The sequence below is a fragment of the Rhinoderma darwinii genome, chromosome 1 (genome assembly GCF_050947455.1).
Source record: "Rhinoderma darwinii isolate aRhiDar2 chromosome 1, aRhiDar2.hap1, whole genome shotgun sequence".
Taxonomy (NCBI): Eukaryota; Metazoa; Chordata; class Amphibia; order Anura; family Rhinodermatidae; genus Rhinoderma; species Rhinoderma darwinii.
In genome coordinates this window covers 606,606,528-606,631,623 of record NC_134687.1, presented here as the reverse complement: position 1 = coordinate 606,631,623, position 25,096 = coordinate 606,606,528, and the positions used below count along the sequence as shown (strand labels likewise).

General features: G+C 42.2%; 1 protein-coding gene across 2 annotated transcripts in view; it reads right to left on the bottom strand.

Moving 5' to 3' along the window:
- Positions 1 to 5,379: 5,379 nt before the first annotated feature.
- Positions 5,380 to 25,096, bottom strand: part of MAPK4 (mitogen-activated protein kinase 4) — a 93,020-nt gene continuing 73,303 nt past the window's right edge. For both annotated transcript variants that reach the window (XM_075840986.1, XM_075840987.1), the window contains 4 exons: positions 13,783 to 13,927; positions 10,147 to 10,308; positions 8,172 to 8,373; positions 5,380 to 6,545 (listed from right to left, as the gene is read on the bottom strand). In XM_075840986.1, coding sequence (XP_075697101.1) covers positions 5,855 to 6,545; positions 8,172 to 8,373; positions 10,147 to 10,308; positions 13,783 to 13,927 — 1,200 coding nt within the window. In that variant the 3' untranslated portion in view covers positions 5,380 to 5,854. The remainder of the gene's footprint in view (positions 6,546 to 8,171; positions 8,374 to 10,146; positions 10,309 to 13,782; positions 13,928 to 25,096) is intronic.

The window sequence follows — 25,096 nt, the reverse complement described above, 5'->3', positions numbered from 1 at the left end:
CTGTCAGCTCTCCTGTGCGGCATAGTATAGAGGATCTGTCAGTTCTCCTGTGTGGTGTAGTATAGATGATCTGTCAGCTCTCCTGTGTGGTGTAGTATAGAGGATCTGTCAGCTCTCCTGTGTGGTGTAGTATAGAGGATCTGTAAGCTCTCCTGTGTGGTGTAGTATAGAGGAGCTGTCAGCTCTCCTGTGGGGTGTAGTATAGAGGATCTGAGCTCTCCTGTGTGGTGCAGTATAGAGGATCTGTCAGCTCTCCTGTGTGGTGTAGTATAGATGATCTGTCAGCTCTCCTGTGTAGTGTAGTATAGAGGATCTGTCAGCTCTCCTGTGTGGTGTAGTATAGAGGATCTGTCAGCTCTCCTGTGTGGTGTAGTATAGAGGATCTGTCACTTCTCCTGTGTGGTGTAGTATAGAGGAGCTGTCAGCTCTCCTGTGTGGTGTAGTATAGAGGATCTGAGCTCTCCTGTGTGGTGCAGTATAGAGGATCTGTCAGCTTTCCTGTGTGGTGTAGTATAGAGGAGCTGTCAGCTCTCCTGTGTGGTGTAGTATAGAGGTCCTGACATCTCATCTGGTGGAGTAAGGAGAACCAATCAGCTTGGTCTAGTAAAGAGGACATGCCAACGCACAGTTGTGAATTTATGTATACCTTTCCAGGAAGAATAATACGAAACGGCACAAGGCTCCATTATAAGAAATGCTCCTGATTTATTAATATTTTGAATTTGTGCTGCTTATACAACTAAAATATAAATAAAGAAGAAAACTCCACACAATTGCACTGTAAGTGTTATTTTAATAGATCAGATTCTGTTAGGAGTTTTCCAAATTGCACAATTCATATTGGAATTGACACAGATTTCAACTACCGCACAATATCACAACCAACAGCAAGAACATTGTACACATTGGCAGAACACGACCCCTTCCATACAGGTTACTCTCGGCTTATGCAGTCTGGTCTCATACTGGTTTCTGCCAAGCAGCACAGCGTTACATCCGGTAAAATGGTTACAACAGGTAAAAATTTATTTTGCAATGAAGCCCCATATAAAGGTCTATAAATGTGAGCGTAGAGCAATTAGAACTCCAGCTACAGTATATACTGCCTCCACTTCTGTATTAGTGCTGCAACAATTCTATTTAACAAGTACTTAGTCATATCTATTAATGGTCACCCAGCTTTCCCAGTAACATAGATGTATTTTAGATCCCATCGGAGCGATCATTCAGCTCTGCCAGAATTCTGCATGGCATCAGTAACTGCATAAATAAAGCTTGGTAAAAACTGACTGAATGTATTGTTTTCAACACGGCACTACATTTCCCCTTTTTTTAAGGGAATGCTATGTGGTGAGCTATTCAAACACATGGGCGCCATGCACACGACCGTAGATTTCGTCCGTAATTATGGTCCGTAATTACGGACCCATTAATTTCTATGGCCGACGGACACCATCCCGTATATTTATGGGAAGGTGTCCGCGCCGTAGAAAGGCTCCGCAACAGATAGAACATGTCCTATTTTTCGCTTATTACAGACCGTGCTCCCATACTTTATACGGGAGCACGGCCCGCAAATGCGAGTTTGACCGTGATTACGAGCATGGTCATGTGCAGGGGGCCTAATACTACATTTCTTCTGCAGTTGCCGTAATTTGGTAATACATGCTGCTCAGTCAAATGCGCAACGACAGTCATGTGATCACTCTGATGAATCCACACAGAGCTGCGGGGAACCAAACAAACTAGCAGTACGAGAACAGTGGAAAAATGTTAGCATGATTATATGGCTAACATCTGGTTAAAAAAAATCATTTTCAAACACCGTAGTAGGTATGTGGTCCGCTCTCCTGACATTCATATTTTAGTAGATATTTATATTCCCTATTAAATGCGAATTTTCGGAGCATCTTTTCATAGAACTCTGCGTTGTACTGTTGCTCTGTTATTCTTCCTGGAAATGTATGACTAAATTGACATCTGGATATTATCATTTTTCTTTTGCAATAGAGTGTAGTGTGTCCCTACACAATCTGATTGGACAGGGTCAGACCGTGAAGGGGCACGCCCCATTCACAAGTGGAATGGTAAGGGTAAGGCCATACGGAGCGGCCCTGACACGGTCGCAACGCAGCTAACAACCGCGCCAGCACCATGTTCGGTGTGGCTGTCAAACAGCCTGTTAGTGGCCGCACGTTAACGCGGGTAAACTGTCCCTTTATCTACAAAATCATGCGGCCATGAATTAATACGCCCTTTACAGCCGCACAATTTTACAAATTACAACAACTTACCCCCTATTCATTCTCTATGGCAGCACCGGAAAAAGCCGAACACTGCACTCGGCTATCTCCGGCGCATGCGCATGTAACTGGAATACTCCTTAACGAGGTAATGGACAGCCGCTCCTACATAGTGCCAGCGCGGTTGTTGGTCGCGTTGCGACCGTGTCAGGGCCGCTTCGTGTGGCCTTACCCTAACATTATGTACTAAAATACACATATTAGAATAGCTGACAGGTCCTCTCTAAATGAGAACTCTGTAATGCCACATTTCCCCTGTGGTAGGGGGGAATTGAATATTTGCTGCGGAGGTCCCCACAGATTACAACTGATTATTGAGTGTTTCCTCAGCAGGATATCCTGTGATCAGCTTATTATCAGGGGAACAAAGTGACAGTCCAAATCAGACAACACCTTTAGGAGTTGTACGAGATAAGAAAAACATGGCTGCTTTCTTGTATAAACAGCGCCACACCTGTCCAGCCCTATTTATTTCAATGGAGTCGAGATGCAATACCAGACACAACCTGTGGACAGGTGTGGTGCTTTTTCTGGTAGAGATCAGCAATGATTTTCTAATTTTGGACAACCCCTTTAATATTGTGTTATAGGCCCCTGTAAAGTCCCTTGAAAACACTGTACACTGTTCACTACAATGTAATACATTCTACTGAAGAAGTTTACTGTAGCAGCCCAAATTGGACAAGAATTACATAATAATGGGGGGAGGGGGTCAGAGGTTCAGTCTGTCGAAAAATCTTGTGGTTGGAAATCTTTCTTTGTCTATAAGAAGCATTAGTAAATGCGCTAATCTTAATATCCAGCACATTAACTCATACAAGACCACATCAGACATGTTGGCTCTGTTCACATGATGATTTTTTCCTGAGGAAAAATCCAATGTGGAATCGGCAGAGAAGTCCGAGGGTAAAACCAGACGCGTTCTTCAAGTAGATGAGCCCCATTCAATGGGGATAATCTGCATGTGGCTACCTCGCCTTGTTTTCGGGGCAGAATACGCCGCAGGAAACAAGTCAAGAAAGGACGTCACTTCTTTGTTTTCAGCGAGGTGGATTGCAATTTCACCCACTGAAAATTCCCATTGAAGCTATAAAGTCAATAATTGGGGTCTGTTAGGATTTGTCGGAATCCGTTTAAAAAACTATCCGGCATAGCCGTACATCAGCAGCACAAATACTCTCCTGTCCTGATAGCTTGCTATTATGAGCATTGTCTAGACTAGATACAATTGTAGCAAACTCTCAGCTGTATGAGCAGGACTAGGTCAAAGTGTGTTTTGAGCTTTTGGATGTAAACAGGATTTGTATTTTTCTATTTACTGACAGCAAGCAGAGATCTTGAAAATGGTGAGGCATTGAAACACAAAGTATATTAGAAAGAGAAGTCTTTCATCTATTTTAAGTCAGAACAACATAAAAAAAAAAGGTACCGAATTGCTGTTATGTATAAGGCGGAGGTCTATGCGCCATTTTGAGAGATTAAGTTATGACATTTCTCTTCGCCAACATTTTTTATGCACAAGCCGCTATATTATTTAGTGTATTGATATTTTATACATATGGATTTTTTTTCTTTTCGTACGCATACGTTTTTGTAAACAAATACGTTTTGTCCTGCTAAAAATTAGATTTCTGTTAACATTTTTGTTATTTCGAGCGGTTTATGTCGTATTTTTGACAATTATATAAAGCCTCATTTTTTTTACAAAAAATCAAAACTGTAGAGAAATCAGAAAAAAGCAGCAGAATATTTACAAAACCAGAAAATCTGTCGTGTTCAGCTTTTAGACTCGATCGAGACTTGATCGATTGTTTGAATGAATCAACAAGTGAATGAAACTGATATCATCTACTCCATGTTCCTCGGGTGTGTTCACATGTTGCAGACAAATCATGCAGTGCTTTGCCATGGTTTGACCCAACAAAAATTGCGGCAAAAAACGTGAAGAGAAAAAAATCTGAAAAATACAGAAAGCATAGGAACTCTTTTTAGGTTGGTTTCACATTGTCGTAATATGGGACACATTTTAGGATCTGCATTACGACCCGAACACTGAGACCCTTACCCCCTCCTTCCCCCACACACGCTTACTACTCAACCTAATTTCCTTAGGATTTCTGTTCGGTTCAAAAGAATTTCAGGGGTTATTATGACCTTGTGACACAGGCTTATGGTTAACGTGTTCAGAGTTCAACCATTCAAATTATTTTCTAAATTAATAGTATATATATATATATATATATATATATATATATATATATGTAGCCATCTTTATCTTGACTGCGATGACTTGCTGCAGCGTGATATCACACAACAAAAGCCATTGAAAAGTAATGATAAAGTTTCCTGCCACTGTGTATTTAATGCGTTAAAAGTCAATATATATATATAAGAAAAAGATTGACCAAAAAAAGCAAAAACTATACCCGATTGATGTTTAAAAGAGTTGTCTCATGAAGACCATCTCGGCCCATATGCCCTATTACGGCATATGGACAACATGGAGGGGAGTCGCTCGCTCGGGACCTCCCTGTATAGTCCAGAACGGATAGCTGCTCTGTTAGAGCAGATATGAATGGCTGTCATGAAATATCACATTTCTCCTGCACGGGAGATGCCTGGCAGGCCGCAGTTTTCCCCGGTAAAATCGGCTGTTTGCCGGGGAGCCAGACCCATGGTGATCAGGTGATCTCTGCTGCCGCTCCATTCTGTAAGGGAATATCTATGATAAGACAACCTCTTTAACACCAGAGAGATCTCAAATAACTTTTTAAAACACAAGGTTAAATTATTTAGATCCTGAAAAACTTGTCTGTAATTCATATTTACTAGAATATTTTTCCATCTAAAAATATACAGCCTGCATGGTATATCAGATTAAATCTTATAGATATTTAAGTTTTTTTGTACCAACTCATTTCATAAATTGGATCAATTTGTGAAATTAAAAATTCTGATTAGTAAAAAATTAAAAAAATTAAAAATATTCTAAAACAATGAAAAATAAAATTTGTCCACAATGTACCAAAAACAGAAAAAAATGAGGTTAATAATATATTAAAATTTTATTTCCATTCTGAACACTTTCTATTTTTTTGGAGATATTTAGACACTGCTAATATTTTTTACAGTTAAATTTTAGTCGGAAAAATTATGATAACTGATATACAAGAGATTAGGGAAAATGTAAGTCAATGTAGAATAAGGAAATCTTTGATTATTTATGTCTGCACCAAAAATTTTAAATCTCCATTCATCGAGTATTATTGTAAGGCATCAAATATTGAGCAGTGATATTTGCTAGCCTTTAAATAAAAGGCATTACAATTTTTGCTATGTAATGAGATTACATCAGCCGTATACAGATACAGAAAACATGTTACTGCCTTCAATCTCAAATGCGGTCTGAGATATTTGAGGCGTCTATAAGTAAATCGCTAAAAACGACAATATTTTGTCCATTGGCTTAAAAAATGTGCTCAGTACTATTTTCCATTGGTTATATTGTCCGTGAAGTTCAAAAATCCCACCCTATGGTCCAACCACTCCTCTTACCACCTGTCCTTCTGAAATACTTCCTTCTGTGCTATATCATTTGGATGTTCGGTAATACAAGCCCCATTGATATCGTTGAGTTTGTTGTCTGGCATTTCTTCCTGGCTAGTACATAATTTTAGTGCCCTGGTAATAAAAACATCCAGATCGAAAGAAGATTCAACATCCTTGGAGATATCGCTTGGAGTGTGCTGAGTAGGACATGGTTGACATTGTTCATGGTCCTCCTGTGCCTCGCAAACAGGGCTTGCTGGGCATTCAAGACCAGCCTGGGTGCTCTTCACCCACTGAGCAATTTCCAAAAAGAGGTTTGATGGCTCTTCTTCCCGTGCAAGGTCTCCAGTGGGTGGGATTGTGTTGTTTTTCCAGGTGGAAAGATCTAAAATTAACTTAGGTTCTGAATAGTGATGTGGTTTATTATCTCTCCATAATAATTTATCCAGATAAGAAGGAGACCCTACTTTATACTCACATGACCTGCCACAGTCTCCCTCAAAAACCCGGTCCATTGATGAATGGGACTGTTCTAGGAATCTTTCTGAGCTACTTTGAGAGTATTTTCGAGGATCAACCTGAGCTTCTTCTGCTTGTGATCCTGACCCAGCACGGGGATCACGCTGAACATCACTCATACCAAGGCTCTGATCTTGTCTCCAGTCCATGTCAGATGATAAACTTACTTGATATCTGTAAGAAAATATACTATTAGTGATAAAACAAACACCAGTTTCAGTTAAATCTATGTTGTTGTTTTTTTTGTTTTGTTCTTTTCCTTTTCTTAGCTTTTTTTGACTGAGGGAACACATTTTGTTTTTTTTAGTTGCCCAGTTGTAGACTTTAGTGTAAAAATGGTTGCTGGAGTTCTCGCTCTATTACAACATAATGCTATAACAAGGCTGACAACCCCTTTAAAAAAGTAGCCAATGGTACAGGTATCCAATGTATCAAAAAATTCTTTATCATAAAAAAAACCCACTATTCTGGGTGGGTATGGAAGATTTTCATGCTTCGTGGTGTATCCTGCCCCATGTAAAAGCTAGAAACGGAAAACATTTTTAGTGCTCAAAGATGTAGTTATCGGTACCCTTCCCCCACATGGCAATATAGGGATAACACAGTTCTCCTAGCCCAGGTTTATGTCTGAGCCCAGGAAAAGACTCGTACCACAAGTTTAGCAGAGATTTTTCAAAAAACTGCTTTGATGTTATATTTATACACAGATGGCGATTGTGCTCATGGACCAATATGTTTGGAGTAGTATACATATGGCCAACATCTTCTGCCAATCTTGTAAGATTTTGGCCATTTGCTTGAGGGCACCACTACGTCTAAAGGAAAATCACAGATGGGATTCTTTACTGTGAGAGCAGTGAGACTATGGGCTATGGAACTTTCTGCCACAGGATGTTGTGATAGTTGATTTATTGAGCAAGTTCAAGAGGGGTCTTCATGCCTTTCTTGAAAAATATACTATATAAAGTTATGGGTACTAGATTCTGGAGAATGAAAGTTAATCCAGGGATTTATTCTGATTGTCCTATTTGGAGTCGGGAGAAATTTTTCCCCTAAGGCTGGGTTCACACAAGCATGTTACGTCCATAATGGACGGAACATATTTCGGTCGCAAGTCCCGGACCGAACACACTGCAGGGAGCCGGGCTCCTAGCATCATAGTTATGTACGACGCTAGGAGTCCCTGCCTCTCCGTGAAACTACTGTCCCGTACTGAAAACATGATTACCGTACGGGACAGTTGTCCTGCAGCGAAGCAGGGACTCCTAGCGTCGTACATAACTATGATGCTAGGAGCCCGGCTCCCTGCAGTGTGTTCCGTCCGGGACTTGCGGCCGAAATACGTTCCGTCCATTACGGACGTAACTTGCTCGTGTGAACCCAGCCTAATGAGGAAATTGGCACTGATCCACCTCATGGGATTTTTTGCCTTTCTCTGGATCAACACGGTAGGATTATAGGTTGGACCTGTGTCTTTTTTCAACCTTATCAAATGAGGACATCTTTTAAGGTGTCCGTTATTTGTTACAACAAATGACTGACACTTTATAAGAGGTCCTCATTTGCTTACCAGGTCTTAAATCAGTCAACTAGGGTGGAGATCCGTAACACAATTAGGAGCTCCCGGATCATGGTGGGACAAGACCTTCATTGATGAGTTATCCCATTATAGCTCTCCAAGAAGTTTAATCTCCTGCATTGTTCTTTCCAGACAAAGAATTAGGTGAATATTAGTGAAATAGAACAGTGATATGGACAGCTATTACGCATATCATTTTGTGGAGAAGGACCATGTCCCACCTGTCCCAGTTGGATAACTGGCTCTGACTTGCTTCCATTAGTAAAATATCATCAATTTCATCCTCAATGCGGAAGGGGTGCAGGGATATGGGCTCATCCTCTGGGCAGGAATATGGAGTCATATATGGATGCTGCAGACCGGCTTCAGCTGTCAAACGGTCCATTGGATTAAAGGTCAAAATCTTCTCCAAGAAATCGATGGCTGAGGGATTAGAAATAAAACAATGTTTATACTCTGCAGTTATTATGAGGAGTAGATGTTTATTAAGATTATGCGTCTTGTTTTTGCACTTTAAACGAAAGTATATTAACCCTTTAAAGAGTTCTCGAACTTTATCTAAAGTTTTCTTAAACAAATAGTTTTTTATGTTCTTCAGGAGTTTTAGCCCCAGGTGGCAGATCTTGGAGGCCGCAGATATCTGGACACCACTATTTACATCCAACAATACCACAGTATCCAGTCTAATTGACCAAGTTGTTAATTTATTATTAATAAGTAGTATGTTTAAAACCCAAGAGGGGGGTGCATACTTCTTTATAGTCTATGTTTTCGTGGACCTGACCGAATTCTTGGACAATTAAATGTATTTGCTTTTGCAAAGATTATCGTTGAGGTGCCATGTGTGGTAGATGAACTTCTAGAGTAAGGGCATGCCCACACGTGGCGGGATTTTCTCCGCAACTGTCCGCATCAATGCCGCACAGAATCTGCGTTGCAGATTCTGCGGCGGATCTGCCCAAAATGTGCAGTAAATTGATGCGGACTAGCTGCTGCGGACTGCGGTAAAAGTGCTTCCCTTCTCTCTATCAGTGCAGGATAGAGAAAAGGGACAGCACTTTCCCTAGTGAAAGTAAAAGAATTTCATACTTACCGGCCGTTGTCTTGGTGATGCGTCCCTCTTTCGGCATCCAGCCCGACCTCCCTGGATGACGCGGCAGTCCATGTGACCGCTGCAGCCTGTGATTGGCTGCAGCCGTCACTTAGACTGAAACGTCATCCTGGGAAGCCGGACTGGAGACAGAAGCAGGGAGTTCTCGGTAAGTATGAATTTCTATTTTTTTTACAGGTTGCTGTATATTGGGATCGGTAGTCACTGTCCAGGGTGCAGAAACAGTTACTGCCGATCGCTTAACTCTTTCAGCACCCTGGACAGTGACTATTTACTGACGTCTCCTAGCAACGCTCCCGTAATTACGGGAGCCCCATTGACTTCCTCAGTCTGGCTGTAGACCTAGAAATACATAGGTCCAGCCAGAATGAAGAAATGTCATGTCAAAAAAGCAAGACGCATCCGCAGCACACATAACATGTGCATGACAGCTGCGGACTTCATTGCGGAATTTAGAATCTCCATTGAAGTCAATGGAGAACTTCCGCAATGAGTCCGCAACCAGGCCGCAAGTGGTCCGCAACATCCATTGTATGCTGCGGACAACAAATTCCGCACCGCACCCTATGCTCCGCAACGGAATTTTCAGCCTCGTCTAAACGAAGCCTACTAAAAAGAAGTGGAAGGCAATGAAGAAACGGCTCCGCTGCGGATTAACGCTGCGGAGTGTCCGCAGCGGAATTCAAGAGCAATTCCGCCACATGTGGCTTTGCCCTAAGAGTCCTCTTACATGGCCCGACTTGGGACCGTGTAAACGAGCGCCGATCAACGAGACAGTTCGTTGATCGGCGCTCGTTTGCTCCATTCACAAGGAGATATGTATGGGGAAGAGCGCTCATTACAACGATCGCTTATCCCCATACATTTCCATTATGTCAGCAGGATAGCTCCATGTTTACACAGGAAGATGTGCTGCCGACAACGATAATATTTTCGGCTTAATAAACGATACCATCAGCCGGTTGATCGTTGCCCTGTTTACACAGGGTAATGATCGGCTACGAGCGTTCTGTAAACGCTCCTTTGCCCGATAATTGGGCAATGTAAAAAGGCCTTATGTTGACATGTTAACCAATAGCAGCCACCTTCCAAGTTCATTTCAGGCAGCAGTTTTCTTAGTGGCCTCTTGACTTCCCAGTTGGAGTTGACAAATGAAGGCATCACTTTCAGCAGTTCTTCCTTGTCTTCCTTGTGAATGACAGGGATGGTGTCCAAAATCAGTTGCATCTGCTCCAGTTCATGACTTCCTAGACGACCATAGAAAAGATACATTTATCAATCATTAAATAGGTTCTAATGATTCCCAAATAGCTCGGTTTAGGATTGTGAAGGTTTCCAACCTGCAACGAAGGGGTTTCTAGTTCACTACTACACACTCTGGACCCTTTGTTATCAGCATCTGTGAGTGACCCAGCCTGCAAATCTACAACTATTTAATTTGTATGTCTTAAAGGCTTTGTCCAGGATTAGAAAAACATTGTTGCTTTCTTCCAAAAACAGCACCACACCTGTCCACAGGTTGTTAGTGTTATTGCAGTTTAGCTCTAGGAGCTGCAATACATGTATGGCACTTGTTGGAAAAAGCAGTCATGTTTTACTAATCTTGTAGAACCCCTTTAAAGGGGTTGTCCACTTACTGCATATGAATGTCATAGATGGGGTCATGCAACAACCAAACACACGGCGATCAGCTTATTGCTGACCCACCTTCAATTTAAATAGGGGTTGTCTTGATAAACGACCTCTTTAATGACATATAAGATTTTTAGATTTTTCACACACTAGGTGGCGACGTTAATACAATTTTTTTGCCTATTTCATTCTTTTATAGTAAACATTAAACAAACTAAGGAGTGCAGGACAGAAAAAGAATAGGTGTGATTCCTTTAATGAGATATAAACAGTAGTTAGGCTCGCCACATGATTGACACTTAAGGGTTGGAAGACGTGTGGTTTGAGAATCAATGGAGAGTAGTAAAAAATTCACATTCATGTTGATGCTATCCCTTTTTTCAGCCGGTAATGAGTCATGTGGGAATTAATTATCCTGCTGTGGCAAACGATGTGCGGCACAGCAATTAAGAAAGCAAGCTACATCAGGCTTATTTAACGATTTGCTGCAATAAAAAAAAAAACTGCGATAGGTGGTTAAATCTGAAGGGACAAATATTCACATCAAACTCAGATCCTTCTGTACAAAAGTTTATTTTTTAAAGGGAAATGACACACAAAACGAAACATTCAGTTTTGGGCGGAGTTAGACGCAATATACACCCAGTCACGTAATCGAACAGTGTCACCACAAAATGTTTTTTAATATGTTAAAGATGTTAGTGCTTTATTAAAAACGTTTGGATTAATTTGTGTGTTTGTGTGTTACTTTTTTTTATTTTTACACTTTTTCTTCCCTATGGGGGGCTGCCATTTTTTTTTCCATTTCTGTATGTGTCGATTAACGACACATACAGACATGGAATACGGCAGCACCAGTCCCATAGGGACTGCGAACGGGGCCCGTTCCATCCACTAACATGTACGCCGCTGTGTGGGAACGGCGCATGCGCCGCTCCCACACAGTTCAATTTGAAATGCGCGCCGTCCGGCGCCATTTTCCTCTGGACCGGAAGTCGCGGCCGGACAGTAAGATTACTACTTCCGGTCGCGGCTTCCGGACTTGTGCACATGGAGCAGCGGCAGCAGACAGAGTGGATGGACCGGAGGGAGCGGCGGCGACTGGAGCAGGTAAGTGATTTCTATGTATGTTTGTGTTCAGTGTGTGTTTACTACTGTATGTAAACCTTCTACACTGTGTGTTAGCTCAAAAAATGGCGACACACAGTGTAGGAGGTTAGACCGTTCAAACCCTCGTTTCTCCCGGCACTAGCCAGGATAAAGGAGGGGGGGATGCTGAGAGCTCACTAGAGCGAGGGCTTTTACCCAATTTTGCAGCATAAAGCAATGTGGTTGCTTCTACCACATGCAATGCTGCAATTTTGGGAATGGCTCCATCTAGTGACCAGCAATGGGAAATATTATAAATTAGAATCCAATTGAATCCAATTTATAATATTTCCTGACTCGTGAAAAAAATAAATAAATTAAAACAATGTTTAATCACCTATACACTAATTGTTTAACTAAAAAAAAAAAAACATGTTTTGCTGGCAACACATTCCCTTAAGTACATAGTGATTGGAACCAAAGGGACAAATAGGCAAATCCCTGCTGCTGTACATTCAATCCCGCTCTCCGATAGCAACTGGAGTGTGACAACTTTCTCTATTCCCCCTCACTGGTTTTCTTGGAGAATTTCAAGGGAATGTTTTCATCACAGAATGACATATTATTTACATCAGGTTATTCTTATGAAATTACTAGTAATATTTTTTCATTTTTCATTTTTGGTGGTGCTTCTTTATGTGACTGCACTGACTATTCACATTGGCCACTAAAGCAGACACAATAGGCTGACAATTCCAGTTTTCTGTAGCTTACTTGTCAGCTTTGCCGTATAAACTTGGACATTTTTAGCGGAGTCATCTCACTATCATTAGAGGGTAGGAAGTCAACCTTTTTATGACTGAGGGTGTTTTGGACCTTAATCCCCCTGATTTTACCTTTTGGATTATTGTATTCTAAAGAGGATATTCTTTTTTTAGTCTGCCCAAACAAAATTAACCCTTTTTCATGAGACACATTAGAGTTTTTTTGTTTAAAAATTAAGCTGATATTAATTAATTTGTAGGTATTATTTAGGAAAAAATTGTCTAAACAGGGGCAAACATGTTCCCAAATTAAGGTAGTTTGTCGAATAAATAATAATTACCCCAAAAATGAATCCTCCAATTCTCCTATGTATAGCGATGCCATATATGTTGCACCTTGTGTATGATGACACTATAACGCCGATAAAAAGCTTGTTAAAGTTTTATATGTATCCCCCTTACTTAGCTTTAGACGCAGCATCTGTATAAGGGAGATAATCATCCAGGTACAGATTTTTTTAAGTGAAAACACAAAAGCAGAAAGCAGAAAAGCAGACTAGAATCAAAGGCTATGTACAGCTTTGAAAAACGTTTTGTTTTTTTTTACAAGAAATGTGTATCAGTGTGTTTGGTGCAACTTTTTAATCACTTTTTATTAAAAATTATTTTTTCTTTTTAAGATACAGCTGATTATATCCTGTATACAGAGCAGCTGTATCTAGCACTGAAACCTGTATCCCTCCGGTCAGCGGCACTGACGGGTTTAGTGTCAGCGGGTTCAGTGTGTCGCTGACACGTAGGATCAAGCTGTTACCAATCACATCTAAGTTCATAACTTAGATAAGATCGATAACCAGTAAATCCTGCATATCAGAGACACACAGGACCCGCTGACACTAAACCCGTCAGTGCCGCTGACCTGACCGATACAGGTTTCAGCGCTAGATACAGCTGCTCTGTATACAGGATACAACGCAGCTGTATCTCAAAAAGAAAATAATTTTTAATAAAAAGTAATTAAAAAGTTGCACCAAACACACTGATATAAAAAAAATAACAAGAAAAAATACTATTTTCAAAGGTGTACATAGCCTCAACGGCCGAGGATAATTATTTTATGTTGGTAACGTACATGCTGCATAACAGGAACATATTATTGCTGAGCACCTAATGCCCATACAAAATGCGTTTGAGCACAAGGTTAGCTATAATTAACATATAGCTAAATTTACTCACCTGCAAAAAGCATTCGTCCTGTCAGCATTTCTGCTAATATGCACCCGGCTGCCCACATGTCAATGGCTTTGGTATAGTTATTAGGTGAGAGGAGAAGGCGAGGAGATCGATACCATTTAGTCACCAGCCCTTCTGAGAGATAACCCTGAAAGATAATGAATATTAATTTTTAAAGGGTATCTCCAGTATTAACTTTTTGCCTTGTTTGGGTACGTTGGTCAATTTATAGTTCGTTTTTGGATTGCTCCTCAAACAGTCTTGTAGAAATCTTGCAGGAAACACAGGAGTTAATTGCCTTCTGAGCTCTCCCATTTTCAACAATTGTGAGGAAAGGGCTATACAAGGGGCATGGTTTAGCAAGCCTGGTCTATTGCATTAAGTGCATTAAGTACAATGAGGGAGGGTACCTACTGCAGCCAGTTGCAATAGAGCTAGAAAAAGGTCACAGTTATTAGTTTAATTTGCAATATGAGACAGACTAAGATCAAAAGAGAGGAATAAAGGGAAGGACTACTAGTGTATTTTAGTGTATTTTCTACATTAAGCTTTTTTTTTTTTTTTAAACTCTTTTCCAGAAATGAATAAAATGCAATCAATCACTCTTTTTCATGAGGTTGTATTTTGAGGTTGTCACAGCCCCTCCATATCAGACAATATTAAAAAGTTTAAAGCATTACATGGTGATCACCGGTGGTTTTCTTTCCTTGTTTCATACAATAGCAGTTCTGTAGGGTCAAATAAAATCTCCTTCCAAAGCCACCATATAAGATTATACAGTACCAATAAGTCCCCATATGTCCTAGACCCCTGTAAGTATGACATGGAAGGAAGAGAGATACGTTGTTTAACTGCGGTCAGAACTGTTTTTAATAGATTATGATTTTTTTTATAAACCAAGGCCCGATACCCACTAGCGTTAATGCATATAAACCAACATTCAAATCTCGGGACACTATGTCCCGCTCTTTTTCTCACAGGACGATCAGCAACTACCCTTCTCATGTATATTATATTAAAATCTGCCATTTTGCGAAAATCAGGACTGTTGTTGGCAAGTCTGGTTAATGGGGTTTGCCAAGGTTTCAGTTAACATTTCTGGTATTTTTGATGGCAAGAACAGCGGATTCTACAGAGGCATTCTTGCATTTAAAAATACCAGACCCTGACGGACTCCCATTAAAGTCAATAGAGTCTGTCAGGATTCTACGCATCCGGCGTAAGATTTTGTCTTGGGTAAAGTAACCTTAACTAACATTACATAAAAAATGTACCACACCTTCTGTGAAAGAGTGATGAGCAGGCCTTAGATGTCCGAAAGGAATCATAAGGTGGGTCATTTGGCCACCTAGAAGAGGGTAATAGGGATAGATAGTGGTAAGGATACATAAAGGATCGAGGGGCTAAGATGACACTGGTTGCATGGCTGGCAACACCCAGTGGTCTAGGTGGCTTTTGGGGAAAATAATAGGAGGCGTTTCGGCAGTAAGTTTAGCCAGGTGATGGGGTAAGATGTTTAAGTGTTGGGAAGCATAGGGGGAATTAAGGAGGTGGCAGGTCAAGTTACAGTAGTGTTATTTTCTACCTACTGGCTGAAGCAAGTCTACCCTCCCAGCCCTTGTGTTATAAGTTTTGTTGAGTCACATGCATGGTGTTGGTAGCTATGGGTCACGGCGAGCTGACCACAGGCTGCGGCAGTGTTTTTTGTCATTGGGGGGGACACAGGCTGTTCAACAGGTTAAGACAGACTCAGGCAGCCATGAAGGTTGGTCGGAGATGACCAACGACTGCTCAGTGGAAGGAGCTGGGGGTCTAGCGTGTGGAGAGATAAGATGTTTGCACAGAGCTTTCTCGGGTGATTTACATTATAGGAAGTGTCATCTTTACAACAGGCAGTGAACAGTAATTGTGGACCAGTGGAAAGATGCGTCAGATGGCCAGTGGAAAGATGATAATAAATATGTTGCATCCTACTCCCATTGATTTCAGTGAAGGTCTTGTGCATGTGACCACAATTGTTTAAGCCTTTCAGTTGCAAAAGAGAGCACCACCAATACTCATTTTGAACATTTATAAGAATTTGTCTCGGTCTCTGACCATATCTATAGGACAGTTCAGAAGATAAATTTAGGTGGAATTCTTTCAGGTCTTCTGTAATAGACAATTTGACCAATTTTGTACAACAGTTGGGTGAAATTTATTCCATGAACCATTATTTATCCTCCTCTAATGCCTATGGATAGCCTAATGAAACCGGTCATTGACACATTTATGGAATAGATTTCTTCAAGGTTAATTATTCTAAAGATGAATTTTGGATGAGCTCTGCAAAGAGTGGCCTCAATATTGAACCACCAATTAGAGATTATTCTTCCGAACTGTATTTTTCCCTAAGGAACAGAGAGATCTGTACTGAGGTGTGGGGGGGGGGGGGTCTACATGGGGCAACAACTCCACAAAATGATGCTTAAGTATGGTTATCCCCTTTTAGAGTCTAGGATAATTACCCACACTACCCAAAAATGATCAGCTGGTTGGAGAGTCTCTAATCAAGACAACTTCTTATTTCGATGAAGCCACCAGTGACATAGCTATAGGGGTCACAGCGGTCGCAGTTGCGACCAGGCCTCCAAGCCACGCAGCGCGCTAATACAAATTTTGTATGTGCCGTGATGCCGGGACTTCCTGGTTACGGGCATGGTTTGTTTAGACGTCACAGTCACATGGTACACTCAGTGTACCATGTGACCGCGACGTCACGTGAGGGGGCATTCCAGCCACTGCGGAAGAGTATGGAAGACTGCAGGTGAGCTGCAAAGGGTGCCCGTAATGTATGTGTGTTGTATTGTACTATCTGTTGTATTGTACTGTCTGTGTTTGCGGTGGAGAGAGGAGAGGGGGGCTTTAAATTACAGGCCCCCCTCTAATCTCTCCACCGCAAACACAAACTGCACGACACAATACTTTACAAACTGTGGGTCGCACTCCCCCTGGGGGGTCGTGTGAAGACCTCTGGGGGGGTCGCGAAACACTCACCGAGGTCCTGCTTCCAACTGTATTTGCATCCTCAGGATGCAGATCCAGTTGAATTTAATCCTGGAGCAAGGAGCGGACGGCTCCTTCCTCCAGCATTCACTGTGCCGTGAGCTATTAGCCGCTCGGCGCAGACAGGGGCGATTTAGTGACATCATCGCGCCTGTCTGCGCCGAGTCACTCATAACACAGGGCAAAGGAGGAGAAGGATCTCCTCCTCCACCCGTCATGGGAACGGGGATAGGTAAGTAACTTTATTATTTTTCTATTATGCACATATGGAGGAATTATACTGTATAAGGAGGGGGGCTGATATGGTGGCAGCTATGAGGGGCATTATACTGTATGGGGGCCTGACATTGTGGCAGCTATGAGGGGCATTATACTGTATGGGGCTGCTATGGGGCATTATACTGTGTTGGGCAGCTATGAGGGACATTATACCGTATGGGGTCTGCTATGGGGGCATTATACAGTCTGGGGGGCTGATATGGTGGCAGCTATGGGGGCATTACACTGTAGGGAGACAGCTATGGGGGCTTTATACTGTGTGGGGGCAGCTAAAGGGGGCATTATACTGTATGGGGCTGCTTGGGGGCATTATACTGTATGGGGGCATTATACTGTATGGGGGCATTTATGGGAGGCATTATACTGTTTGGGGCAGCTATGGAGGCATTATACTGTATGGGGCTGCTATGGGGGCATTATACTTTATGGGGGCATTATACTTTATGGGGGGCATTATACTGTGTGGGGGCTGCTATGGGGGCATTATACTGTATGGGGGAATTTATGAGGGGCATTATACTGTATGGGGTCTGCTATGGGGGGGCATTATACTGTGTGTGGGGGGTAGCTATGGGAGCATTATACTGTATGGGGGCAGCTATGGGGAGCATTATACTGTATGGGGGCAGCTACGGGGGGCATTATACTGTGTGAGGGTGGCTATGGGGGGAATTATACTGGGGGGGCTGTTGCGCAAGGCGGCTGGCCATAGGCGCGGCAGGGGTCTTGTGGTGTTGGGGAGGGGTAGGGGGGCCCAAGCTGAATTCTTGCACCAGAGCCCATGAGCTTTTAGCTACGCCCCTGGAAGCCACCACTGTAGGGTAGTGGCCATCCATGTTTGCAAGGTGAGAAACATTCTTTGTTAGCACTTTCCACTCTTGCTCATAGAGGCGAGTACCAAGCGTACTACCCCCCTCTCTGATGTTTATATTCCCTGTGCATATGACATTGGGTTTTCTTCATGAGACAAACCCTTTAAGCAATCGCTATAAAACTGGAACATTACAATAATATACCCTGGATATTTTATCCTAAAAAAAATTCCATACGATACCCACAAATTACAAATGTTAAAACTTGCCAGCGAGTTGATAATGGACAGTGTTAACATTCCTGTTGTAGTGACAGCACCATTAATAGATTAGATATTTCAATTGTTCTAATCTCCATCTCTCCGACACGCCGTGCAAGTGGAACGCATTATCTGGGAACGGATCCAACTGACTGGCTCACTGTTACCATTAGCACTGCTGAATCAGACATTGCAGAGGAGCAGCAGAGTGTTATCAAATTAGTCTAATGTTTTTAGTGTCCTCTAGTACAGATTTCATTTTCTGGCAGAAAATGAATGAAAACAGACACTTTTTTTTAGGCCGTAAAGATTTTATGATATATTTTTAGATTTTGAGTTTCGACTTTTTAAATATCAAACAAAAAGGTGACGGGTGCAGCAATAAGATCATCCCTTTTCAATGCTATGGTTTGTTAGCCTTTATCAGTATTCAATCAGCAAGAAGTTAACAAGCAAATACTATGCTTCATATTCCTTCAGTGGAGGGCTATTTGGTTAATTTCACGCCAACACATTATTATCTGGTTGGCCCATCTGGTAGCTCTCCAACTCCATAGACCTATGCTTTCCATATAGCACACTGATGAGGGTGACTGACGGCAACACTGGGAATAATGAGGTCATAATAAAAATAATGAAATCTCCAGTGCTCTGCAGTCAAGGTTAATGTGTGAAATTTCAATATGCTATCTGGGTCAGAGCCATAGCTAGACTTTCCTTCAAATGGGGCAAAGGTTTCGTTTGCTGCCCCCATACCTGTAACTTAATAAACTGGCTGAGGCAAAGAGGCTTGTTGGCACCTCCTTGGCACTCAGGGCACATACCATGGTAGCCAACCATATCTACGCCCCTGATCTGGGTGGCAACGCTTCATTGGGGAGTGAGGAAGCAGGCACGTTCCTGAACAAAATGAACATGCACCTTTAACCAAGACTGAACACCTGCATGGTACTGCAATACTGTTGACACAACTATGATCATGTTCCTCAAAGGGTTAACAAGAATCAATATTCAGCTAAAACAAGCAAATCTTGGCCATGCAAAATCTTGAGAGAATTGTCAAGGACAACGTCGATCTGTAACACTATGCCAATTCTACTTGCTTACAGTAGAGAATTTCTAAGCTTCTGTTGAATCGGGTTGTGTTTGTGCGGACCACGGAGGCCAGCGCTGACCTCATCAATCAAGTGCAAACAGTAATAAATGCCGATTGTTGGGCACAGAGTGAACATAGTGACCAACAGAGAAACCACAATACTTGATGAATGCTGATTCGCTGATATTTGTTCCGCAGTCATTGTCCAGCCAAGCTGGCACTAGATGCTATGTACCGGCCAAGAGAACAGGACATTGAATAGAGCAGCGGATTAAAAGTCGGAGAGGATAGAACCGTAGAAGTTTATTGAATACTGGGCCGCTCCATCCAAATGAAATATGGGCATTAAAGGGTCTCTCCAACATCTAAACTTGTTTGCACTTTGATATACACTGATCAGCCATAGCATTAAAACCACTGACAGGTGAAGTGAATAAAATTATCTTGTGACAATGGCCCCTGTCAAGGGGTGGCATATATTAGGAAGCAAGTGAACAGTCAGTTCTTAAGGTTGATGTGTTGGAAGAAGGAAAAATGGGTAAGCTTAAGGCTCTGAACAACTTTGCCAAATTGCGATGACTAGACGACTGGGCCAGAGCATCTCTAAAACGGCATGTCTTATGGGTTATTCCCGCTATGCGGTGTTACGTACCTATCAAAAGTGGTCCAAGGAAGAAAAATCAGTGAACTGAGTGGCCAAGACACATTTATGCGCGTGGGGAGTGAAGACCTAGCAAAAATTGCTGAAAAATTCACTGCTGGCTATGATAGAAAAATGTAAGAAGACACAGTGCAATACAGCTTGCTGCGTTTGGTGTTGTGTACTCATAGACCGGTCAGTGTGCCCATGCTGAGCCCTGTCCTCTGCCAAAAGTGCCAACAATGGGCACCTGAGCATCGGAATTGGACCATGTAGCACTGGAAGAAGGCGGCCTGGTCTAAATGTCACGTGGATGGCCGGGTGCGTGTGCATCTTTACCTGGGGAAGAGATGGCGTCAAGATGCACTATGGGGAGTAGATAGACAAGACTGTGGAGGCAGTGTGATGCTCTGGGCAATGTCCTGTTGGGAGCCCCTTAAGTCCTGGCGCTCATGTGGATGTTATTTTGAGACGTACCATCTACCTAAATATTGTTGCAGCCATGTACACCCCCTCATAGTTTATGGGGGGGGGGGGGAACAAAAGATTACAGTAAAAATTAAATAAAACTACTTTTCTCCCCTAAGGCTATGTTCACACGGAGTATTTTGGGGGAGGAATATCTGCCTCAAAATTCCGTTTGGAACTTTGAGGCAGATATTCCTCTCCCTGCACGCCGATTTTCGCAGCAATTATCGCGCCGTTTTTCGCCCGCGGCCATTGAACGCCGCGGGCATAAAACAGCGAGATATACGCTTTCTCCTGCCTCCCATTGAAGTCAATGGGAGGTCGGAGGCGGAAGCGCCCGAAGATAGGGCATGTCGCTTCTTTTTCCCGCGAGGCAGTTTTACTGCTCGCGGGAAAAAGACGCCGACGCCTCCCATTGAAATCAATGGGAGGCGTTCTCGGGCCGTCTCTGCCGAGTTTTGCGACGCGGTTTCCGCGTCAAAAAACTCGGCAAAATACCCCGTGTGAACATAGCCTTAAAGTGGTTTTATTTAGTAAAAGTGTAAAAAAACAAAAAAACAAACACATACACATATGGTATCGCCGCGATCGTAAAGACTCAAACAATAAAGTTAACACATGAATTCAACCACCAGGTGAATGGCGTAAAAAAAAAAAAAAAAACACAAAAAACAACAGCAAAATTCATTTTTTTCTCTCATTCCCCCCATATAAAATAAAAGTTAATCAATAAGTCCCATGTACCCCAAAATATTACCAATGATAACTACACCTTGGCCCACAAAAAGCAAGCCCACATATGACTACATTTACCGAAAAAAAAAAAGAGTTACAGCTCTTGGATTGCGGCGATGCAAAAACAATAAAAAAAAAAGATGGTAAAAAAAGGATTTTTATTTTGCAAACGTATGAAAACATAAAACTTTTACATATTTGGTATCGCCGTAATCGCGCCGACCGATAGAATAATTTTGTATTCTGTTTATTTTTAATTATTTCCCAAAATAAAGTTAATAAAAGTTAAACCATATGTTATATGCACCCAAAAATGGTGCAATTGAAAAATACAACTTGTCCCGCAAAAAAAAATACAAAAGCCCTTATACGGCTATGTCAACAGAATTTAAAAAAAGTTATGACTCTTAGGCCGGATTCACACTAGTGTGTGCGTTTTGCACGCGCAAAAATGCGGCGTTTTGCGAGCGCAAAAGGTCCATAACAGCTCCGTGTGTCAGCAGCATATGATGTGCGGCTGCATGATTTTCGTGCAGCCGCCATCATTATGACACTCTGTTTGTATGTTTGTAAACAGAAAAGCACGTGGTGCTTTTCTGTTTTCAATCATAGTTTTTACTGCTGTTGCGCGAATCACGCGCGCCACACGGAAGTGCTTCCGTGTACTGCGCGTGATTTTCACGCACCCATTGACTTCAATGGGTGCGTGATGAGCGAAAAACGCACAAATATAGGACATGTCGTGAGTTTTACGCAGCGGACACACGCTGCGTGAAAATCACGGACTGTCTGAACGAACCCATTGACTAACATAGGTCCGTGCGAGGCGCGTGAAAATCACGCGAGTTGCACGAACGTTTATCACGTTCATCTGAGTAAGCCCTTAGAATGCAACAGTGAAAAAACAAAAAATAATCCTTGGTCATTAACGCGCAAAAAGGCCTGGTCATTAAGGGGTTAAAAGGATTTACGACCATTGACTTGAATGTCATCTTAATAAAACTGGTGAACAACCACCAATGTCTAGGACACATAGATATTGGATTATCAGCGGATCCCGCCAATTCAAAGAAAATCAAAAAAGCTTTGGATTCTGAATTATATTGGAATATTCCACAATTGTTACAGTTGTCAGATTTCTCACAGATTTAGAGCACATGAGGATAGAGAATGAGCGGCATCTGAGCAGCGCTCTGCTGATTATATGCTTTTTCTGGGAATTATGTGCAGTGTTCCTTTCTTATCGCGTTATCCTGAAAATTGTGTCAATTTAGAGACGGATACTTGCATGGGAGAAAGAGAAAGAAAACATTTACACAGTGCAATACAAACATGCATGTCCTGCTCATCCATAAGAAGTATAATTATATCATACACATCAGTGGACATTTACTACTGTCATGTGTGTAAAACACCTGTAAAATTGGTATGTTCTGATGTGAGAAATAGCCTCCCCTTGCCATCTTTTAAAACTTCCGGTCTCCTGACAGCAGTTTCTTCTCTCCTCCTTGGATGACTGCTCCTCCTCGTTATCTTCTCCTCCTCCAATTAGGCTTTTCTTCCACTGCCCTGGCTGCTCCTCACCTCCTTGGCTGCTCCTCCTTTCTTCCTCCTCTTCCCTAGCTGTTCCTACTCTCCTCCACTTCTTTGACTGCTCCTCCTCCTTCCTAGCTGCTACTCTCTTACTCGGCTGTCCTACTTTTTTGCCCTGAAGGCTTCTTCTCTGTCCCTGCTTCCTGGTTGCTCTTGTTCTCCTCCTCCCTAGCTGCTCCTCCTCCCTAGCAGCTCCTCCTCTCTCTTCTCTTCCTTTTCCCCTTCATCTTTAGCTGCTCCTCCTCTTCTCTTCCTTCTCCCTGCCTGCTCCACTTCGATCCTTTCCTTAAAGGCTACTTCTCTCTTCCACCCCCTAGCCTGCTCTTACTACTCCTGCTCCACTTCTCTCTTTTCTTTCTTGCCTTCTCCTCGTTACTAGCTGCTCCTTTCCTCCACCTCTTCACCTGCTCTTCCTACACCCTGCCTGCTCCTCTTCTCTTCCTTGCCTTCTCCTCGTCACTAGTTGCTCCTCACTTCCACCTCGGTTGCTCCACATCCTCTTTTGCGGTTCCTCTCCTACTCTTAGGCTGCTGTTCATCCTCCCTGGATAGAACGTGAGATAAGAGGATTACCTAACAATTTATTATTAACAGTTTATCACCCGATACACAGGATATATGCAATATTCGCAGAGATTAGTTTTAAAACTTTCCACAGGTATTTCTCATTTCCATACTCTCATCTCAACATAAACTATAAAAAAAAAATCACTTAACTTGTCTTTATAAAGTAAAATGATGAAACTTTTTACAAGGTAGGGTTAAGGCTGAGATAAAGTTGAATGCACTCACGTAAAACTCAGCCTAATCCATATATGCACTGAGCAGAACAGTGGGATTATATGAGGGGTCATCACACTGGATAAAGACGTTTTCGCCTACATCTTCTGCGACAATAAACATGAAAGGTGAAACCTGAGCGATTCTGAAGTCTTTACATAAACTCTACTTTTCTAAGTATGAATAGACCTCATTTAGGCCAGTGAAACACGTCTGGGGATATAGGCCATGACATAATCCTTACATAATTCCAGATTGCTGCTTTAATCTCTTCATACCAGATTTCTTTTTATTGATGTACAAGGAAACCTAATAGTGAGAGACTGATCTCTCTCAAAATGAAAATAAATGACAAGAACACTGATAAAGTCAATCCCTAGACTAAAAACATGAAAATTGATTTTCGGTTGGAGAGGTCAGTCTCCGCCTAAAGCCGGCCATACACAAAAGATAAGGATCAGCCGCAGATCAATCTTCTGTGTGATCGTTCATGCGAACGATCTTACAAACAACAGAAGAGACTAAACTTGGCAATCAGAGGAGTCAGTCTTTAAAAAACCTGACTCCCTAACGCTTGTGCAAAGTGGCAAATGATCGGCCGAATACTCAGTTAGTTTTGGTCGGCCACGGCTGGAATCCTTAAACCCGCAGAAGAAGTCTTACGTCGGCCATCGCGAATGATCGTTTGCATTACTTTTTTTAAAGGATGGTTAGCCGAAATGGCAGCTTTAGCCTTTCCTACTGAGGTCCTTAGAGAAGTATCTAGGAGCAGTAGACAATGTCTGAAATAGCAGCCCACTTTAGACACCCACCAACCAAGAGAAGGAATTAGAGAGTGTAGCCTCGTCAGCGTCAGACAGGTAGACCACAAGCGGGATTTGGTGTAACAGTACAGGGTTTTATTCAGAGCAAATTAAACAGGGTGTTTTTCCAGCCACAAATAAAGTCCAAAAGGAAAAAAAAAACAATAGATATGCTTTCTTCAGCCAAACAGAAATTCTTGAGAGCCTTTTTTTTTTAGTAACCAAAACTCAGTTTATTGCTCACCCAGGAACCGTGCAGTTTCTGACAATAGTTTTCCACTTCAGAAAAGCCCACCAGACTCAGCACTTCACCTTCATGCAGCTCACACATAACTCGCTTTTCTGCCCAAGTCAGTTGGTTTCCTTTAATTAAAGTAGGAGCTTTACCTGGACTCTAAGTCAGACAGGGAGAAAACCTGGAGTGGCCATTTTTCTTACACTACATCCACTCCAAAATCCAGGTTATTCTTAAGCAACCTGCTGGGTAATCTACATGTTGCTCAGTGCCCTTTGCTCTGGGGTTCATGCCACTGAGAGTAGTAGTTCCTGCCACTAAGCACTTTGCCTGCTGACTGCTTAAAGAGACATTGGACTTCCTAAAGCTTAACCAATCTGCTTCTGACATAAAAAAGTGAGAGAGCCCAGACAGTGTAAGAAGGCTTCCCAACCAATTATTAGTGCCAGTGTTCCAGGGAAGAGGAGGCCTCAAGTAAATGGAGGTTCTTCTATTAACGAGGACTTTGTGCCTATACTCATGGTTGTCAAGTTGGACATTCCCATGTCAACCAACGAGAGCGGACTACAGTA